At 39.3% G+C, this 18,164-nt stretch overlaps 1 protein-coding gene across 1 annotated transcript in view; it reads left to right on the top strand.

Annotated features, from left to right (window-relative positions):
- LOC121167618 (transcription factor SOX-6-like) overlaps positions 1 to 15,259 on the top strand; it is a gene marked incomplete at its 3' end in the record, with an annotated part of 317,078 nt that extends 301,819 nt beyond the window's left edge. The window contains exons 13-14 of the mRNA XM_040997162.1: positions 3,860 to 3,968; positions 15,254 to 15,259. Coding sequence (XP_040853096.1) covers positions 3,860 to 3,968; positions 15,254 to 15,259 — 115 coding nt within the window. The remainder of the gene's footprint in view (positions 1 to 3,859; positions 3,969 to 15,253) is intronic.
- Positions 15,260 to 18,164: the final 2,905 nt, after the last annotated feature.

Genomic DNA, 18,164 nt, shown 5'->3' with positions numbered 1-18,164 from the left:
ACATGCTTAAAGATGGTATAAATATCATTTATTGCTAGCAGTTTTCTTCAGACTATATGGAATGTCTTCCTGCTGCCTGATCTAAGTGTCCCAGTTTACATTATGGCCTTTACTGCCTCTGTTTGATGGAGTGATCAGTAAAAATTTAATGACACTATAAAATAATAAAAATGTCATTAATTTACCACGGATCTTGGATGCAGTGGTTGTAAAGTTACATTAATAAACAGAATATTTTTTACAACAAAAAGCATTGTTATGTGGGAACGTATAAATAACACACATAAATTTAAGAGCAATTTTACTGTTAGCACACACATTATTATGGAATAGCCAATAAGTGTATAAAACATAGTATATAAAATTTTATTAAAATATACTGTGCACATCAAAAATTCAGCTTTTATCTAAGTGCAAAGAAAAGCCATTATTGTGTGCTTACTGTTTCATTGCTGTTCTCTCCCCAGATCACAATTTTACATTTGTTGCCCGTAAGAGGAAGTTGGTTGTTTTTTTTTTCCAACTAGATGAAAGCAAACCTCTGTTCTTTTAGTTACCCGAAATCCATTCTTCCTCTCCACCGATGCAAAGGCATAATTAATCAATCTTGCCATGGGAGGGAGGGAAAAGTTGCTAATTTAATGCAAAGTTAAAAATAATGCCCGAGGAGTTGAACGGTTTGTTCAGTGACACTGGAATAAGGGATAATAATGCAGTAGTCTATCTGTCATCAGTGAGGCTGCCCGTCATTGACTCTGATAACATGTGAAGATGATGGATGCCACCATCTTGTGGCTTGTAATATTTAACATTCATCAGCTCTCACTAAAGGGGGCTTTATCATTTAAATATCTTTATTTAATATGCAACATCCACCTCATACATCATAATTTCAAAGCACTTAGAGAGCCAACAGTCCTACAACACAGCAGAGCTGACTTTAATTTTTTTCGATAACTTTTATGTTGGTCTCATGTTTGTGACTGACAATGCATAAGGAAGTGTCTGATCACGTTGCTGCATGTAGAGTGTGCAGATTCACTGTCAACGTGAAGATTGGGGGAGTTTTTCTGTGGGGTTGGAAGTAACTTAGTAACTTGTGGTATCTTGCTTGCTATCTCCAAAATATCTTGCTTGGGAGCTCTGCTTATTATGAGGGCTAATTGGAGTATATGTAGAAAATTTGGACTTAAGAACTTGCCTCCCATAATCTGTTCTCTAGACATACCAATCAGCATTTAGTGATCGAAAGTTTCAGTTTGGAAGTAAATATCTATACTTTTGTCTCTGTGCCCATCTCCACACTTGAATTTATAAGGTTCATGTTCAGTCTCACTGGTAAAATCTCTGCTTAGCTCCACTGCCCAGACCTAACATATAGACATAAGGTCCTCTTATCTTATGGTTATGTGGCTGGGCTATTCTTTGAAGAAAAGAAGAGATTCTTCTGGGAGGCTAGGTGGAAATTTATATGAAAAAGCATGGCCTTGCAGAGTCCTTCCTTAATGTCAAATACAAGTGCTTAATATTATTAAATTGAAAATGCAACCCATTGCCCCAAACAATTTTTTCCATTGATTTATTTTCTGCCTGTTTTACCAGCATTTCATAAGATATTCTTCCTTGACTTCTGCTCTGTCAAAATACTGATATTTCATAGAGATGGTATGTATCCCTGTAGAAGATTTTTTTTCAATGAAGTCAGAAGAATGTCTGACTTCAAAGACACTGTGAATGTGTTGTTGAATGTTCTGAATGTTTTTTGTTATGATTAAAAACAAGCTGATACTACTGAATTGTGAGTGCATTTCATTTTTATAAAAGAAAAGATATTATCATCATGTAAGCTTTGTTGTCTTAGGATTTTACAAACCATGGCATGTAATTTTCCCTCTTCTCCTTCCTTGTCAAAATATTGATATTCTTTCAGGAACTTTATTTATTTATTTTATTTTTTTTTACTGAGAATATTTTCCAGTAAAATCAAAGAGAATGAATGACTAGAAAGATACTTGAAATATGCATATTGATAGATAGCACAGTCTGTTGATTTTTCAGAGAAAGTTGTTTTTCCCCCATGAAAATATAGTTAAAGGTTGTTCTTCCAAGACTGCAGGTGTCACATCCAAACTTGGCTTGCATTTAACGGAGGAAAAGCATTCACATGCAAATATTTGAAATGTGAAACAATGTGATAAAACAAAGGTTGAATATTTTGCTTTCCCTGGTACTACCCAACTTCACTTTAATTCTTTTTACATCATGACAACTAAAAGTGCTACTCAAAGATAGAAATTGGCTGATTAAAAACAGCTGTCCTTCCCCCAGCCATGTGTGAAACTCTCACATGGGCTTGCGGTTGCTTTTTGTTGTGTCCTGCATCTAGATTAATTTGTTCTTGTCCAGTGGTGTTTTCACGTAAGAATGCTAGGGAAACATACTTAAGGTGATTTTGATTTCTATCTTTTTAATAAGCAGCATATTTCATAGGATTTCCTTTATACTGCTATTGAAACAAGTAGCTAGGGAAATTCATGATTATGATTTTTGTTGCAAATTTTCCATAGAAATGGTGCTAGATTAAAGCAAGGTTTATGCTGTTTTGTGTTCCAACACAGATTTCAACATATTCCACAAAGGAGGGGGACTGGAAGAATTCCTGAACAATTTGACTGATGGGAATGAATTATAGAAATACAACGATATTCAGAAATAATCATATTAGAAAACACAAATGTAGTGAGACTGTACAAATGAGGCACAGCCTCCATCAAGTAATTGTATGTTTGCTCTTTAAGAATATTTCCAAGTTTCTAAACATCTTACAGACGAGAACACTCAGTGCTCCCATCTAGTGCAGAACATGCTCAGTACAGAACTAGGTCATTGAACAATAGACTCTACAGCAGTCAGCACTCTGCTGCTGCATAATGCATTAAGTATAACATGCAGAAACCATTCCCGGAGCTGGAAGCTGCTATTTCATGTCTGTAAATTCAAGCTGACATGACATTTAATATTGTTTCATAGTAATGAACAACAAGGTTTCATTCATCCATAAGCATAACACAAAGGCAAGTTTGAGTCTGGAAAGTGGCAAGGAGGCGAGAAGGAAACACGTGCAGTGTTGCTGCCTACAAGAACAACATATTAATGATGGTCAGTGAGCCCTTGGCTACTGATCCAGTGTTTTCTATGATGCCTCAGAATCCTGCTCCTAGAAGAACTGGTGAGCAAAGAAAATCTCTTTTCATTTCTCTCCTGCAGCGGCAGAACTGTTTAGCTTTCCTGGCTCAGTGACTAGTTAGAAGTGATATACTCCTTTTCAGTTCCCAAAAATTCACACTCAAAACTCCTAGATAAAAAGGAGAATATTCATGCCGTCATCCACTCTACCTTCTTTGAGATATTTATTATTGAAATCCTTATGCATAAAACACTGCTTTGTTTTTCCTCTAGAACATAAACACAAACTATGATCTCTAAGTGTTGAAAGTCCTCTGCCATCACATTTATCAGTGCATTTTAATAGAAATGGCTGTTTTACATGTTTTGCTCTTGGGCTCGGTCCTCTTTGTTGCATCCTTTTAGAGTCCTGGAGCAAATCCAGCAGAGAGGGGGTACAAATTCACTGTCACAGGTCTCCTTGCTTCACAGGTACTGTTGTCAAGATACAGTCAGTATGCTAGTGGCACAAACAAGCTAGAGTGGACTCTTCCCAAAAGATGTCCATGGCTCGGGAGGGTCAGAGATGGTGTTTGCAAATCTCAACTTTGTCCAGAAAACAAGGTAGAAATGCAAAGGGAAAAGTCAGCTGCCTTGGAAGCTAGAGTAAGCCTGTGATTTCTCTTTCCTCCAGGAAAGAACACGCTTTGAAAATTTGGGGCCCCAGTTGACAGGAAAGTCAAGTGAAGATGGAAAGCTGGGCCCAGGTGTCATCGACCTCACTCGGCCAGAAGATGCAGAGGGTGAGTGGCTTTCCTGTAGCTCTTTCCTGCTGCTACATGTGTTTCCAAAGATGTGCCAGTGTTAGACAGAAGATCATCATGCTTAGAAGTGCCCCGCTAGACTTTCTAGGTAATGCAGAGGAGACATTAATCGTCATTTTATATTGTAGTTAAGGACTTTGAGAATCAACTAGATCATCTGTGACTGAACATTCATGGCAATCCAAATACATCAAGGTGTCATTGTAAAGTCTGAAAATAAAAGAATCTTCTACATTCCAATGAATAACAAAATTTCATGTTTCACCACTGCCTGACCCCCCTCCACTGTGTATTCATTTATTCTTATTTAAAAGAAAATTTAGAAAGGATTTTAAAAATTGCAAATCAAGTGTCCCAGGTACGATCAAACCATTTTGAAGATGGGATTAAAATGAAGATTCGCAACAGCTTTCACATAAACTTAATGGTTGCTTGGGAAAGGCCCCGCCAGCATCTGGACGCTAAGTACTCCTGAAGCCTCTGGGAAGTGCTCTCAGAACGTCCACCCGCAGCACTATCAATGCCTGTCCGCCTCTCTTCCTTTTTGTTTGTTTGTCTTGAATGCACAAGCAGCACATCAGCAGAAATTGCTCCCAGGAGGCCGGGTACAATTTATGGGTTAGGTCAGCACTTCAGTAGTAATGTTGCCTGGTTATTTACTGTGTCATCACAGAGTAGGGACTGGTTTTCCTGTTAGCTGTTTCTTTGGCAGAATCTGTCCCACCAGTCAGGGAAGATTAATTTGTTCTCTTCAGAGTAACATGATACTTTACCCATCTCAGGTCTCTGCTAAAGTCCTTTTTTAGCTTGAGGGGGGAAGAATCTTACTAGTATCCCTTTTACTGGCAGGATTTCTTCCAGGACCCTAATCCTTTGAAAACATACGAAGGCTTTCCATAGCAGCATCTTAACTGGGTATGGCTTCTAGTGACAGCTTAGGGCCATCCCAGGCAGTTCAGAAATCCTTGGCAGGAGTACCAAGAGATGGTTAATATCCAACATTAAGAAGCACTCAGAGAGTTTCCAGAAAGCAGAATGTTCATGCCAATAGGAGACACTAATATTTAATGTTAGTACTAGGGACAAGGTGGGAAAATACATTCTGATTGGGATATAATGTGTGTGTGTGAGAGAGAGAGATAACAAGAGTCAGAATCATAACAAAGGAAAAGGAAGGGAGGGGTAAGGAAGAATCCAAGCTGAAGTGTACTTGCTGTTTTCCTTGAAGAATGTGTCACTAACAGCACAGTGACATTCCCATAACTACTCAGAAGTGCAGATTTCCCCCTACTGAAGGTTAAGGTTCCTCTGACTAGAGAACCAGAAAGGTCAATTGATAGAACTTGAAGGTGAACCATGAGATTACAACATGGAGACTGTGACTGAGCTGAGGGGTCTATGAGGAAGGATTTCAGCTCTGACTCATCTCAGAGTAAAACTAAGTTGTTTGAAGGCTTTGACCACATATAATGAAATAAATATTTTTCAGCACTTTGGTGGATTCAGTTAATTTAGTCACAGACTAGAAATTACCAAGCGCTAAATCCTCACCCTTGCTATACCAGGCATTACTGAATCTGTCAACTACCCCTTTTCATTAGATTTCTTAACTGTGTATCACTTATAAATAAATATTATTTATGGTCAGTTGCATCTCAGTAATGCTGATAATCTGCTTCATGATGTATACTCAATAAGTTAAAAAAATCAGTTATTAATCAGTATAAAGGTGAAAAAAGTAAAGATTTTTTTATTTTATTGGAAAGTCAGATTTATGGAGAGAAAGAGATATAGAGAGAGCTCTTCCATCTGCTGGTTCACTCCCGAAATGGCTGCTATGACTGGAGAGGAGTTTATCTGAAACCAGGAGCCAGGGGCTTCTTCTGGGTTTTCCATGTGGATACAGGGTCTGAAGGCTTTGGGATATTGTCCAGTGCTTTCCCAGGCCACAAGCAGGAAGTTGGATGGGAAGTGGAGCAGGTGAAACAGGAACTGCTGCCCATATGGGATCCTGGTACTTAGAGGTAGAGGATTAGCCAATCAAGCTGTTACTCTAGGCCCAAAAAAAGAATTATTTAACCTTAGAGGATTGTATTTCATTTCTTTGGAAATCCTAGTCCATACCCAAATTTTCTGGTTTCAGGCCAATTTTCCTAGTTAATATTTTGTTAGTAGACACTTACCAGGGTCATAGACCAAAGAATATGTTACTCTTTACACATATTTTTCTCATTCAGTGCTTAAATACTCTATTAAAAAAGAATACTCATTTTTTTTCCTGTTTTACAGATGAAAAAGTTGAAGCTAAGAGTAATTATGTAACTTGCTAAAGCCATAGTAAGAATAGAGCTGAGTGGTGATCCGAGGGTCAACTCTCAACCTGCTGCACACAGCCCTGTATATACCAATAAATATGTGGTGCCTTCATTTTTCTGAACAAACTTCTTATGACCTTCCTCAGTATGACCCATTTCCGCCCCACTAAATATAGCAAGTCATGCCATGCACCAGCTCTCACGTTACTCTGTCATACATAGCAGCAGTGCCTGATGAGTGTAATAGTAGAAGGCCTGTAGTGGCCCGGGAGCTTAAGCAGCGTGTGAAAACCTCCCTTCAGAGTTGTCATTGAGACCTCATGTGCTTTGGGGAGGGGGACTCATGCATGGAGTCAGGTTACCTGCTCTATTAAGGACAGCAGCATAGAGCCTTTGTGAGGACTGGCTAGGATGGGTAGCAGGCTTCTGCTGACTGCAGGAGATTCCGTGGCATCTGCTTAAGTGTGGGCTGATTTTAAAGCCTGCTGGTGTTACAGTTCATATTAAAGTCAGAGTAGATAACTGGTACATAGAATACTTTCTGTACTTCGTTCCTTCGCATTTCTATGAACAGGAGGGTTAAGAAGGGACTGAAGTAACAGAATAACTAAAACATGATTTGTTTTTTCGTCCAGTTTGTGATAAAAACAAAACAAACTAACCAGTATTTCTGAGTGTCTACTATAACGTTCCAGTCCCCAAATTAGAGCCTGGATAAACCATGGGAAGCAAAACAGATGTCCTTGACCTCTTGGAGCTTTAAGTCATGTGAAGGAAAGCAGAGGGAAGGGAAAGTACACCTACCTACATACAAAAATCATCATTCATAAAAGCACTAGGAAGAACAGGAGTCTTCTCAGAATTCAGGGTGAGAATTCTTGAATTCACTAAGGAAATCAAGTTACGGGAGCATCTCAAGCCTCCAGCTCGGAATATCTTCTCTTTTCAAACACGCAAGATCATCTCCGGGTTTCCTCAAGCTTTGTAGTAATAGTCTCAAGGGGCTTTGTCTCCCCCCACTTCCACCGGAGCCTCCTGCTTGGTCCTGAAATGACTGAAGTCAGTCAGGCTCAGTACATGAGATCCTTTTCCAGCCAATCTTTTTTTTTAAGTTTGCTTGTCTTGAAAATAGCAATACCCCTTAGTAAGCAACTTGTAGACCTGCGTATAACCCTGGACATGGAGGCAGTGACGAAAAGGTCACCCAGAGAGACAGCTGTGCATATGTATTAGCCACTCATCAAAATCAAATGACAAAACCATAAGCAAGGAAAACAGAAATTAAAAATATAAAAGGCAAATGCCTTCACAATTTTATTTTTAAAGTCCAGCTGTTATTTGGCTTGAATGTGACAAGGCAGCATTTCTTGTTCACCATGATATTTATAAAACTACAAATTCATTGGCATGAGGACTTAGGAAGCATGTTTAAGGTCTGGTTATTCTTCAAGCAGTCAAAGTCTTCACATGTATTGAAAATGCAAAATCTGTTGTCTGCTGTGTAGGGCGGGTACAGCAGAGAAGGGTTGATGAGTTGAGTCTGTCACCATATATTAAGAGTAACGAGGGCCCGGCGCGGTGGCGCAAGTGGTTAAGTCCTCGCCTTGCACGCCCGGGATCCCATATGGGCGCCGGTTCTAATCCCGGCAGCCCCGCTTCCCTTCCAGCTCCCTGCTTGTGGCCTGGGAAAGCAGTCGAGGACGGCCCAAAGCTTTGGGAACCTGCACCCGCGTGGGAGACCCAGAAGAGGCTCCTGGCTTCGGATCGGCATAGTATCGGCCCGTTGCGCTCACTTGGGGAGTGAATTATCGGATGGAAGATCTTCCTCTCTGTCTCTCCTCTCTGTATATCCGCCTTTCCAATGAAAAAATAATAAAAATAAATCTTTAAAAAAAAAAAAAAAAAACCAAAAAAAAGAGTAACGAACAGCTGTTGAACTTTTATATGGCATTCTCCCTTTCCTTGTTGTGCTTAGTCAAGAATGCAATCCTTATCCCAACTCTCTGACTTCCAAGGTTGCACAGAAGAGTGGGAAGGGCTGTGATCTAGTTATGGGGGGATTTGGATTAGAGTTCCTTTGCTAATGACTGAAAACAAGTGCTTAATGCCTCCAGGCTTAAGTTTCTTTATCTTTTCAAAGAGGCATGTTGGGTTTGATTATCTTTAAGACCTATTCCAAATCCATGATTGTTTTCTGCATCTTTATAAAACACTGTAAACACTGAGTATATTTCTTATAAGAAAAGTAATGTATCCATACAGGTTTCATTTAATATTTTTTAGGAAAATTAAGGAGAGAAATACCTTAGAAAAGATGCAAGTATATAGGCCACTTGCTTTATTTGAGTCTTTTTGTTTCTTGAACTTTCTGCTTTAGTAATGAGAAATCTGTCTCTACTCTCTCTTTAGCTTTCACAAACACCCTCTTCTATATCCCCCCCCCTTTTTTTTTCTCTCCTCAGCAAAAATCATTGTGACTTGGTTTATAACAGTGTAATTCTTTTCATTCTATTTCTTTTATTTCTTACAACTGGAACTTTTAAAGAGAGGCATTGCCCCTCTGTTAGAGTATGGTTCATGCCCAGAAAGCATTCTGAAACCTTTTCAAAGTTTCACATTCACTTATTTTGTCCCAGTGCCAGAGGGAAGCACCACCTAATTTTGATGTGAAGAGTGGTGGAATTTAAGAATATAAGTCTGTCATCTCTGATGATCCCTGAAATTCATTATTTTGGGGCAGATTTCTGGACCCTGGATTAGAACTGAAAAAGCATGATGTCTTTTATGTATTTCAAACCTATGTCAATTTGAATGAAAATGGATATGTGAACAAGAAATACTGTATTTTTGGACACTTGCTATCATACTTGTTTAGAAGACTATTTATTTATTTATACTGAATTTGTTAATTGGATCCAAGCCAAGATGATGTTTCTTATCTGTCTTTGAATTTCTCTCTCTTTTTAAAAAAGATTTATTTATTTTAATTGGAAAGTCAGATATACAGAGAGGAGGAGACACACAGAAGATCTTTGTCTGCTGATTCACTCCCCAAGTAGCTGCAACAGCCAGAGCTGAGCCAGCCCGAAGATAGGAGCCAGAAGCTTCTTCCGGGTCTCCCATGTGGGTTCAGGGTTCCAAGGCTTTGGGCCATCCTGTATTACTTTCCCAGGTCACAAGCAGGGAGCTGGATTGGAAGTGGGGCCACCAGAATTAGAACCGATGCCCATATGGGATACCGTTGTGTTCAAGTCGAGGACTTTATCTGCTAGGCCACCCCGCAGTGCCCAATCTTTCTCATCTGAAAGCTGCTGTTTTGGGGGGGTGTTGAACTTTTGAAAGCTCTGAACTTTTTTTTAACTCTGGAAATTTTTATTACAATTCATATTCTCTGTTTATGGAGACGTAGCAGAGACGACAATGTTTTTTCTTTTTCCTTCAAAATACAGCACGTAATGTGCATGTCCTCTCTTGAAAGTCCTGCTTAACCTTTGAGCCATTCTCAGGAAATCTTTGAAGCTGTTCTCAATTCCCCCTGTCCTCCTTGAATTCTTGCTTCTAGCAGAAAAAAAAAAAATGATTGACTCCATGATACATGGCTCATTCAAGCAGAGGCAAACTGTAGTTGAATCTGCAGTGGGATTTAAATGCTTAACTGTTTATACTTTGGAATGTAAAGGTCATTAGTGCAAGCCTACCAGAATACAGTGATTCACATTGCAGCATGTAGATGCTCAGGTTTGGAAGACCGAAGAAAAATCATAAAATCTACAATTCCAACCAAAACATCTCTTCTCATACCTCCAAAGCAATCATTCCACTTCAGTTCTGGTAGTCTACTGACAGAAATTCCACTGCCTTTTGGGAAGCTCACCCTATTACAACCGGAAGCTGGGACTTTTCCGTGTAGCTTCCACTCATTGGTTCTAGCATGACATCTGGACTCAGAAGAAATTAGTTTTCATCCTCTCACATGACTCCCCTCATATTTTGGCTCAAGAACTAGATGACTTACCAGTGGTTGGTCTGTCGTTGGCCAGATAATTTTCCTTACTTAACAATTTTCTTTTTATTATATAGGGTGAAACAATGTAATATTTTTCAGTTCGTTCAGATTTAGGAACATGATGATAGTTCTCACCCTGCCCTCTCTCGTGCCCCTTTTCCCACCCTCTCTGTTACTTCTTTATTTTTTTAATTTAATTTTTATGCTGATTTGCTTTCAGTTTATTTTATGATCACTCAGTGAAGAATTCAACAAGTAGTAAGTAGAAAAAAAAAAGCACACTGTTCCTCAAGAGTTTAGACGATAACTATAAACAGTAATTAAATCTCAAAATGTTGGTCTCACTGATACACATTAAGTTTTCTGTACTACATGCATTAGTTACCACAGACGGGGGAGAATGTGAAAACATCTTTTTTAGGGCTGGCTTATTTTACTAAGCAGAATCATTTTCCAGTTGTATCCATTTTTCTGTGAGGGACAGAATTTCATACTTTTTGTAAGTGAATAGTATTCCACAGTCTGCATACACCACATTTTCTTTATCCACTCATTAGTTAGTGGGCATCTAGGTTGATTCCAAATCTTAGCTATTGTAAATTGAACTGCAGTAGGGGCTAGTACAGTAGTCTAATGCTATCGTCCTTGCCTTGCATACACCAGGATCCTAGATGAGTACCAGTTCATGTTCTGGCTGCTCTACTTCCCATCCAGCTTCTTGCTTGTGCCTGGAAAAGCAGTCTAGGATGGTCCAAGGCCTTGGGACTCTGCACCCACGTGGGAGACCTGGAGAAGGCTCATGGCTCCTGGCTTCAGATCAGCCCTGTTGCAGCTACTTGGGGGGTGAATCAGCGGATGAAGATCTTCCTCTCTGTCTCTTCTTCTCTCTGTAAATCCAACTTTCCAATAAAATAAATAAATATTTTTTAAAAACTGCATGACAATAAGCACGGGCCAATTTCATTTCCTTTGGATAAATTCCGAGGAGAGAGGTGGCTGTTGCTTATGGTAGATCTAGTTTCAGATTTTTGAGGAATTTCCATACTGTGTGCATAATCGTTGCACTACTTTACTTTTCCATCAACAGTGTGTTAGGATACTGTTGTCCCAACATCTTTGTCAGCACTTATTGTCTTCTGAGTTCTATATCACAACCAATCTAACAGGGTGAGATGAAACCTCATTTTGCTTTTTGATTGCCATTTCCTTAATGGCTAATGTACCTGAGCATTTTTTATGTGTCTGTTAGTTATTCAAATTTTATCCTTTGAAAAGTACCTGTTTATGCCCTTTTATTTTTCTTAAAACATTTTTAAAAGATTTTATTTATTTTTATTGAAATGTCAGATATACAGAGGGGAAGCTATTCCGTCTGATGGTTCACTCCCTAAGTGACTGCAATACCTGGAGCTGAGCTGATCCAAAGCCAGGAGCCCAGGAGCCTCTTCTGCGTCTCCCATGTGGGTACAGGGTTGGGCTGTCCTCGACTGCTTTCCCAGGCCACAAGCAAGGAGCTGGATGGGAAGCAGAACTGCCAGAATTAGAACCAGAGCCCATATAGGATCCCTGCATGTGCAAGGCAAGGAGGACTTTAGCCACTAGGCTATCATGACGGGCCATCCTTAAAACCTTTTTTTTTTTCAAAAAAAAAAAATATTTATTGTATTTATTTCAAAGGCAGAGTCACACACACAGATTGGTAAAGCTAGAAAGAGATTTTCTATCTGCTGGATTCACTTCACAAATGACTGTAGTGTCAAGGACTGAACAAGATCAAACTCAGGAGCCAGAAGGTTCTCTAGATCTCCAACATGAGTAGCAGGACCCCAAACACTTAGATCCTCTTCTGCTGCCCCCCAGGCACATGGACAGGGAGCTGGATCAGAGGTGGAACAGCCGGGATTTGAACTGGTGCCCATATAAGATGCCAACATTATAGGTGGTAGCCTAACCCATTATGCCACAATATCAGCTCCCTAAATTTTATTTTCTTTTAACTAAGAAAGTTAGCCTAAGTTGATTCTACTTGACAATTTGGTTAAATTCTCCAATATAACTGCCAGATAATTGAATTATTCACCTTTAAATCACATATCAATTAGAGAACAATCTTCTAACTAATCGCAGTCATTATGGAAATTTACTAGTGATGGCATGCTTCTGCGTAAGAAAATACCCAATTCGTGAATCACATGACAGGGATAATAGATGGGGAATTGTACATCTGAAAAGAAGAGGCCCAGGTGAATCAAAGGGAGCCTTAACAAGAGCTGTACCGTGAGTCTATGGGTCTGTCCTTCTGTAACTGCCTGAAAAGCGGTGTGTCCTGTATCTCAGAGAAGCGTGTAATCAGAGGAACCAGTAGGTTGTGGCCGAGGTCAGGAGGGATAGTGAGGGGGGTCCAGGTCATGGTGAAGATGAGTAAGAGCCACAGGAGCTGAGAAATAAGCATAGTTCACAAAGCACTTGGCTCCAGACTAACTCTGTTGTATGAGTACCACAAAAATGTATTTTACTGTGGATATAAACAGTTTTAGAGGATCCTGTGCACCAGTTTATATCAGCACTATATATAAAGTGCAGCTCTCTTAAACAAGCAAATAAACTTCTCTTAAAGAAATATATTTGCTGTGTCTTAAAAGCTCCCAAATAACTTTTAATGTTGGTAGAAAACAATTTCCATTGAACCCTTCAAGTGATGGATAGTCCTGATAGGGCAAGAGAGTGAAATGTCAAGATTCTTGTATAACTCCATTCCCTAATACTCCATAAATGGAACTAAACCTCTTCCTCATACTTGCTTACACTAGAAAGCCCAATCAAATGTCCAGCCTCCTTTAGTGAGGAATTTAACTCTGCCTGATAGCTGGTTTCTCACTGGCCTGCCCTTCTGAAAGAGTGTCACTGGCAGTGCGTTTAAGAATCACACACGCACACACACACACACACTCAAGATCTGCATTTTATATTCTCCATTCTAGAGAAATTCCTGTTTAGGCATGGTTGAGCCACACGAAAGTACTTCCTGAACTCACTACAGCAATTGAACATCGAAAGATTAGCACCATTTACCATGATAGTTAGACCCAAGACAAGAGCAGCCAGCTTAGGTTCCCAATAGGCTGTGCTTCCTTAGCAGTAGAATACGTGTTTCACATAAATTGAATAGTTAGAAGAACTCCTGGTTTATGGACATCTGCTTGCCATGTCTGAACTGGCTGTGTTCAGTTATCTAGATCCCCTTTTTGGTGATAGAAATCACTTTCTACCAGTGGGCTGTGGAATGTAGCCTAACCTTAGGATGGAGGGTTTCAAGGGGTATCAGGCCAGGCCTAGAGCAATGACTTGATTGGCTAATCTTCCCCTTCATGGACCAGATGTCATATGGTCGGTAGTTCCTATCATGGTAGTTCCAGTTCCCATCCACCTCTGCTTGTGGCTCAGCTCTGGCCACTGCGGCCACTCAGAGTGTGAAATCAGCAGATGGAAGATCTGTCTCTCCTTCTCGCTGTGGATCTGCTTTTCCAGTTAAACAAACAAACAAATAAATCAGGCCAGTTCTGAATGCTCTTTAAATTCTCTCTAACTTCAAGATTTAATTTGAGAGCAACTTTTTGCCTAACTGGCCCTTTCTGTTCAAGTTGTAAAAATTGCATTTCTAGCTGATTGTCGAAAGTCATGAGGAGGCTCCTGGCTCCTGGTTTTGGATCAGTTCAGCTCTAAGCATTGTGGCCACTTGGGGAGTGAACCAGTGGATGAGAGAGCTTTCTCAATATCCTTCTCTCTGTAGATCTGATTTTTCAATAATAAATAAATAAATCTTTAAAGGGGGAAAAGAGAAGAAATAAACACATTATTCCCACCCAACTCTCAACTCTCATCCTGTTTTAGGAGATTTCTGTCTTTCTTTTTTGAAACCAAGACACTCTTGTGCCTCTTCCTTGTAGATTTATTGCCTTCTTCTTTCTCTATCATTTCTTGCTTGCACCTCCTAACTGTTTTCACACTCTTTAGAGATGGTTTTCTGTAAATTGAATCCCACGCCCCAAGACCTAGTCTCTCCACCAGGGATCTGTCCGTACTAAGGGCCTCCCAATCTTCAGTTTTATTTATCCACCTGTTATGCTAAGTTATAATTTGCTGATTATCTCCTTTGTACAAAGTACTAGTTTAGACATAAAAGGAAAGGTTTTTTTTTAAAATATGGAGAATGTATCATGTTCTCTAAGAGTTAATTATGTTGTTGTGATTATAAGATTAGTGCAACTAGAAAACAAAGCACCTTTACTACATGTTACTACATGTTCAACTATTTCATTAGAGAAAGAGAAAAGAGGTGTTATTTAGAGGAGGAGTTACAGTTTGTAGGGGCAGCAATGATTCTGGAAGGTCTGGTAGACAAATGGCTAAAGATAAGCCTAAGTTTGTTTAAGCAAAGAGAAGGGAAAGAGCTTTCAGCAGCCAAAGTAACAGATCAAGAGACCATCAAACACATAGACAGTCAAAAGGAAGCTCCCCAAGAGAAGAATCAGCTTATTCATCTGTGTTTCTCCACAAGCCCAGCACAACACCCTACACATGCTTGCATTCAATAAATATTTGTTGAATTGAGTAAGTTACAGAAATAGCTGGGGTCCATATTGTGAAGGACCTTCAAAGCTAGGTAAAGGGATTTGAACTTTACCACCAAATAAACAGGCATTAATTTTTTTTTTAAAGATTTATTTATTTTTATTGGAAAGGCAGATTTGCAGAGAGAAGGAGACAAAGAAAGATCTTCCATCCGCTGATTCACTCCTCAGGTGGCCGCAACAGCCAGAGTTGAACTGATCCAAAACCAGGAGCCAGGAGCTTCTTCCAGATAGCTCAGGCAGGTGCAGGGTTTCAAGGTTTGGGGGGCATCCTCTACTGCTTTCCCAGGCCACAAGCAGGGAGCTGGAAAGGAAGTAGAGCAGCCAGGATATGAACCTGTGCCCATATGGGATCCTGGCGCATGCAAGGCAAGAACTTTAACCACTAGTCTAACTTGCCGGGCCTAGGCGTTAATCTTTAATTGCTCAAATTTGACTTAGATTACAGAGGTTAAGAATAGTGGAGAAGCAGTGGTTAGGATGGTCTTGGCCCTCTGTTTCCCTATGTTCCTTTGCTTTTTAAAATATATTTTCAGAGGATTTGTTCAACTCAGTGTCTTTCCATGTTACGTTATGGGAAAACTGAGCAGGTGTTAGATGGGTTTCTGTTTAAATTGTATTAAAAAGTATGCCTTGCCTCCTCTCTTCCTGGATACAGTGTGCGTGAAAGTATGACTTTGGCTTCTGTGGCAGATCAGTTTCTTATAGATTAGTGTTTTACTTTTGCCTCTCATTCAGGAGAGTGAGGGTTTGTTTGTTTGTTTTTTCCATTTTTGTTGTAAGTCCATCAGGTACTTGTGCTCTACACATGGTGTCCAAAATATAGAAGTAGAGAGGGGAGATTTTATGACAATGTATGGACATTTATAATATGCTGTAAACTATTGCATTTAGGAGTAGGACATAATGGGGGCAGACATTTCATGTAACAATTAATGATGAGGCAGTTAGGACCCTGGCATCCCACAATGGAGGGCCTGGGTTAGGGCCCTGGCTTGGATCCTCCTTCTAGCCTCCTGCTAAGTGCATAGATCCTGGGAAGGGCATATGAATGTTCAAATCTACCAGGTGGATCTACCAGACGAAGTTCATGATTCCAGGCCCTTGGTCCTTGTGGGCGAATAGGGAGTGAACTAGCAGTTGGGAATCTCTCCCTTTCCCAGCTTCTCTGTCAGATAAAAAAGTAACATTTGAATGTAACTTAATATCACAGTCTAAGTTCCAGGATTTTGTTAACTGTATATCCAGTCATTTCAAATTTATACCAAAAATACAAACTGAACCTTACTAATATATATGTACATATATACACACACATACATGTATATGGGATATTTATATGTGTCTATACATAGATTACATATTTTACTTTGTGGCTCAGATCATGTCATGCTGCTTTAATATAAGCTGACTGCTCTGTGGGAGGGGCCATCCTACTTACATGAGCACAAAATGAAGTCGAGAGTAGCTGCTTAAGTACTTTAGAGTTTCAGAGCTATTAGTAGGGAAGAAAGAAAAGCAACTTTCAAATGCCCCTGAAACTTCCTTGCCCTCTATAAAATATCATTTTGTAGTCAATAATCCTAATCCTTTGTGATTCTAATGAGTCCTTTATAAAAAGCTGATCCATAAGTTCACAAGAGATAGGCCCTTCCTTTTTTCTGGCTCTGACTTGAGCAGTTTGGTCTGGTTACTGTTCTCATGCGAGGCCTGGAGAGTTGTGAGATGATCTTTCACAAGGGCCTTATGTATATTCATTACATTTTATTGTGTATTATAGAGACACTTTTGAAATATAATTTTAGCTTTTGGGCAAAAGACAGTCCCTATTAAGGAGTAAATTGCAGTCCTCAGCTAACTTGAGGATTTATAGTATAACTCCTGAAAAACATGATATGAAATAGAGGAAATACCTCATAGGTTTAAGGAAAGACTAGAAAAGTAACACATATGAACCTGCTGTGTACTTAGGTCTATAATAAACATTCTCTTATTCTGCTGGTATTACTACTGCTTCTGTTTCTAAAAGGACCTATTGTTTAGTGTGTGGGCGCTGAATTACAACTGTATTGGAAATTTTTATGCATTCCCATTTGTTCCCCATACAGATGCTGCAAAATCAAATCACTCTCTTTTAAAAGGGAATTAAAGCTACAGTTTAGGGAAGAGAAATAATTTACTCAGAGTTACTTTGCTAGGAAAGATCAAACCTGTAATTCAAAGCCCGTTTTAACTAGACAGCAGAGGGCCTTCCCCTTAATCCATTTTCTTTCAATTGTATTTTGATGGCAAGAATGAAGCTTTGGGGATAGTTACATTTAAATTTATATTGTGATTTTACCATTTGCTAACTGTGAGACATGGGGGCAATTCCACCTTTCTAAATCTCAGAATTTTCTCATATGGAAGGAGGAGTGTGGATTCAATGCATCTGTTATATTAAAATTCTGTGGTCCTATTGCATGTTTATCCATATTATATTGACTCTGATACTTAAGTAAAATTCCATTGTATGCTTAATAGAATGCAGTCACCAGTTGTATATATTTGCATATATCCTGCAACATTGGAACAGTTTTCAGATTTAATATTTCCAAAATGTTCAGGCTTATCCTTCTAAAGTTTTCTTGGAAAGGGGTGGGTGTGGTGGGTAGCCTCTCAAACTTGTACAATTTGGAAAGTCAGTAAAAGGAGTAAAAGTAGAACTGATAATCTTTGAGTCTTGGATAACAATGGGTATTTTTTTCACCCTTGAAACCATTCTTGGAAGATGTTTAACAGAATATGTTTAATAATGTGCAATCCAAGTAAGATCCGAATCTTAGAAACTCTGATTTCAAAAATTCCTAGGTACTAATGGAGCATGTAGGATTATGAGCCCCACTCTAAAATTCTAACTGCTGAAAATGTCTACTGGTCTTTGCAGTCTCAATAAGCACTCGGATATTATGCCAGACTGTCCTCACTAATGGGCACGTGGCAATGGAAAAGACCCAGGGCACTTGATGCCCCTGTGGAATATACTCTTTGGTGAAGAACATGGGCATGTAAAATGACAATTCAGATAAAATCTGGTATCAGGGTGAAAGTAAATCTAAAGTGCCACCTGTAGGAGCCTAGAATACTTATCAGATCTTCACAGCTAAGTAAGAATTCACGGATTAGATAATCTTTGTGATATGTCTTCAATAATAAGTAATTGCAGTTAGTTTCAGGGGGAAAA

This window comes from Ochotona curzoniae, unplaced genomic scaffold (assembly GCF_017591425.1).
Source record: "Ochotona curzoniae isolate NIBS_2020 unplaced genomic scaffold, NIBS_Ocur_1.0 patch401, whole genome shotgun sequence".
Lineage (NCBI taxonomy): Eukaryota > Metazoa > Chordata > Mammalia > Lagomorpha > Ochotonidae > Ochotona > Ochotona curzoniae.
This window is presented reverse-complemented; position numbering and strand designations above follow the sequence as displayed.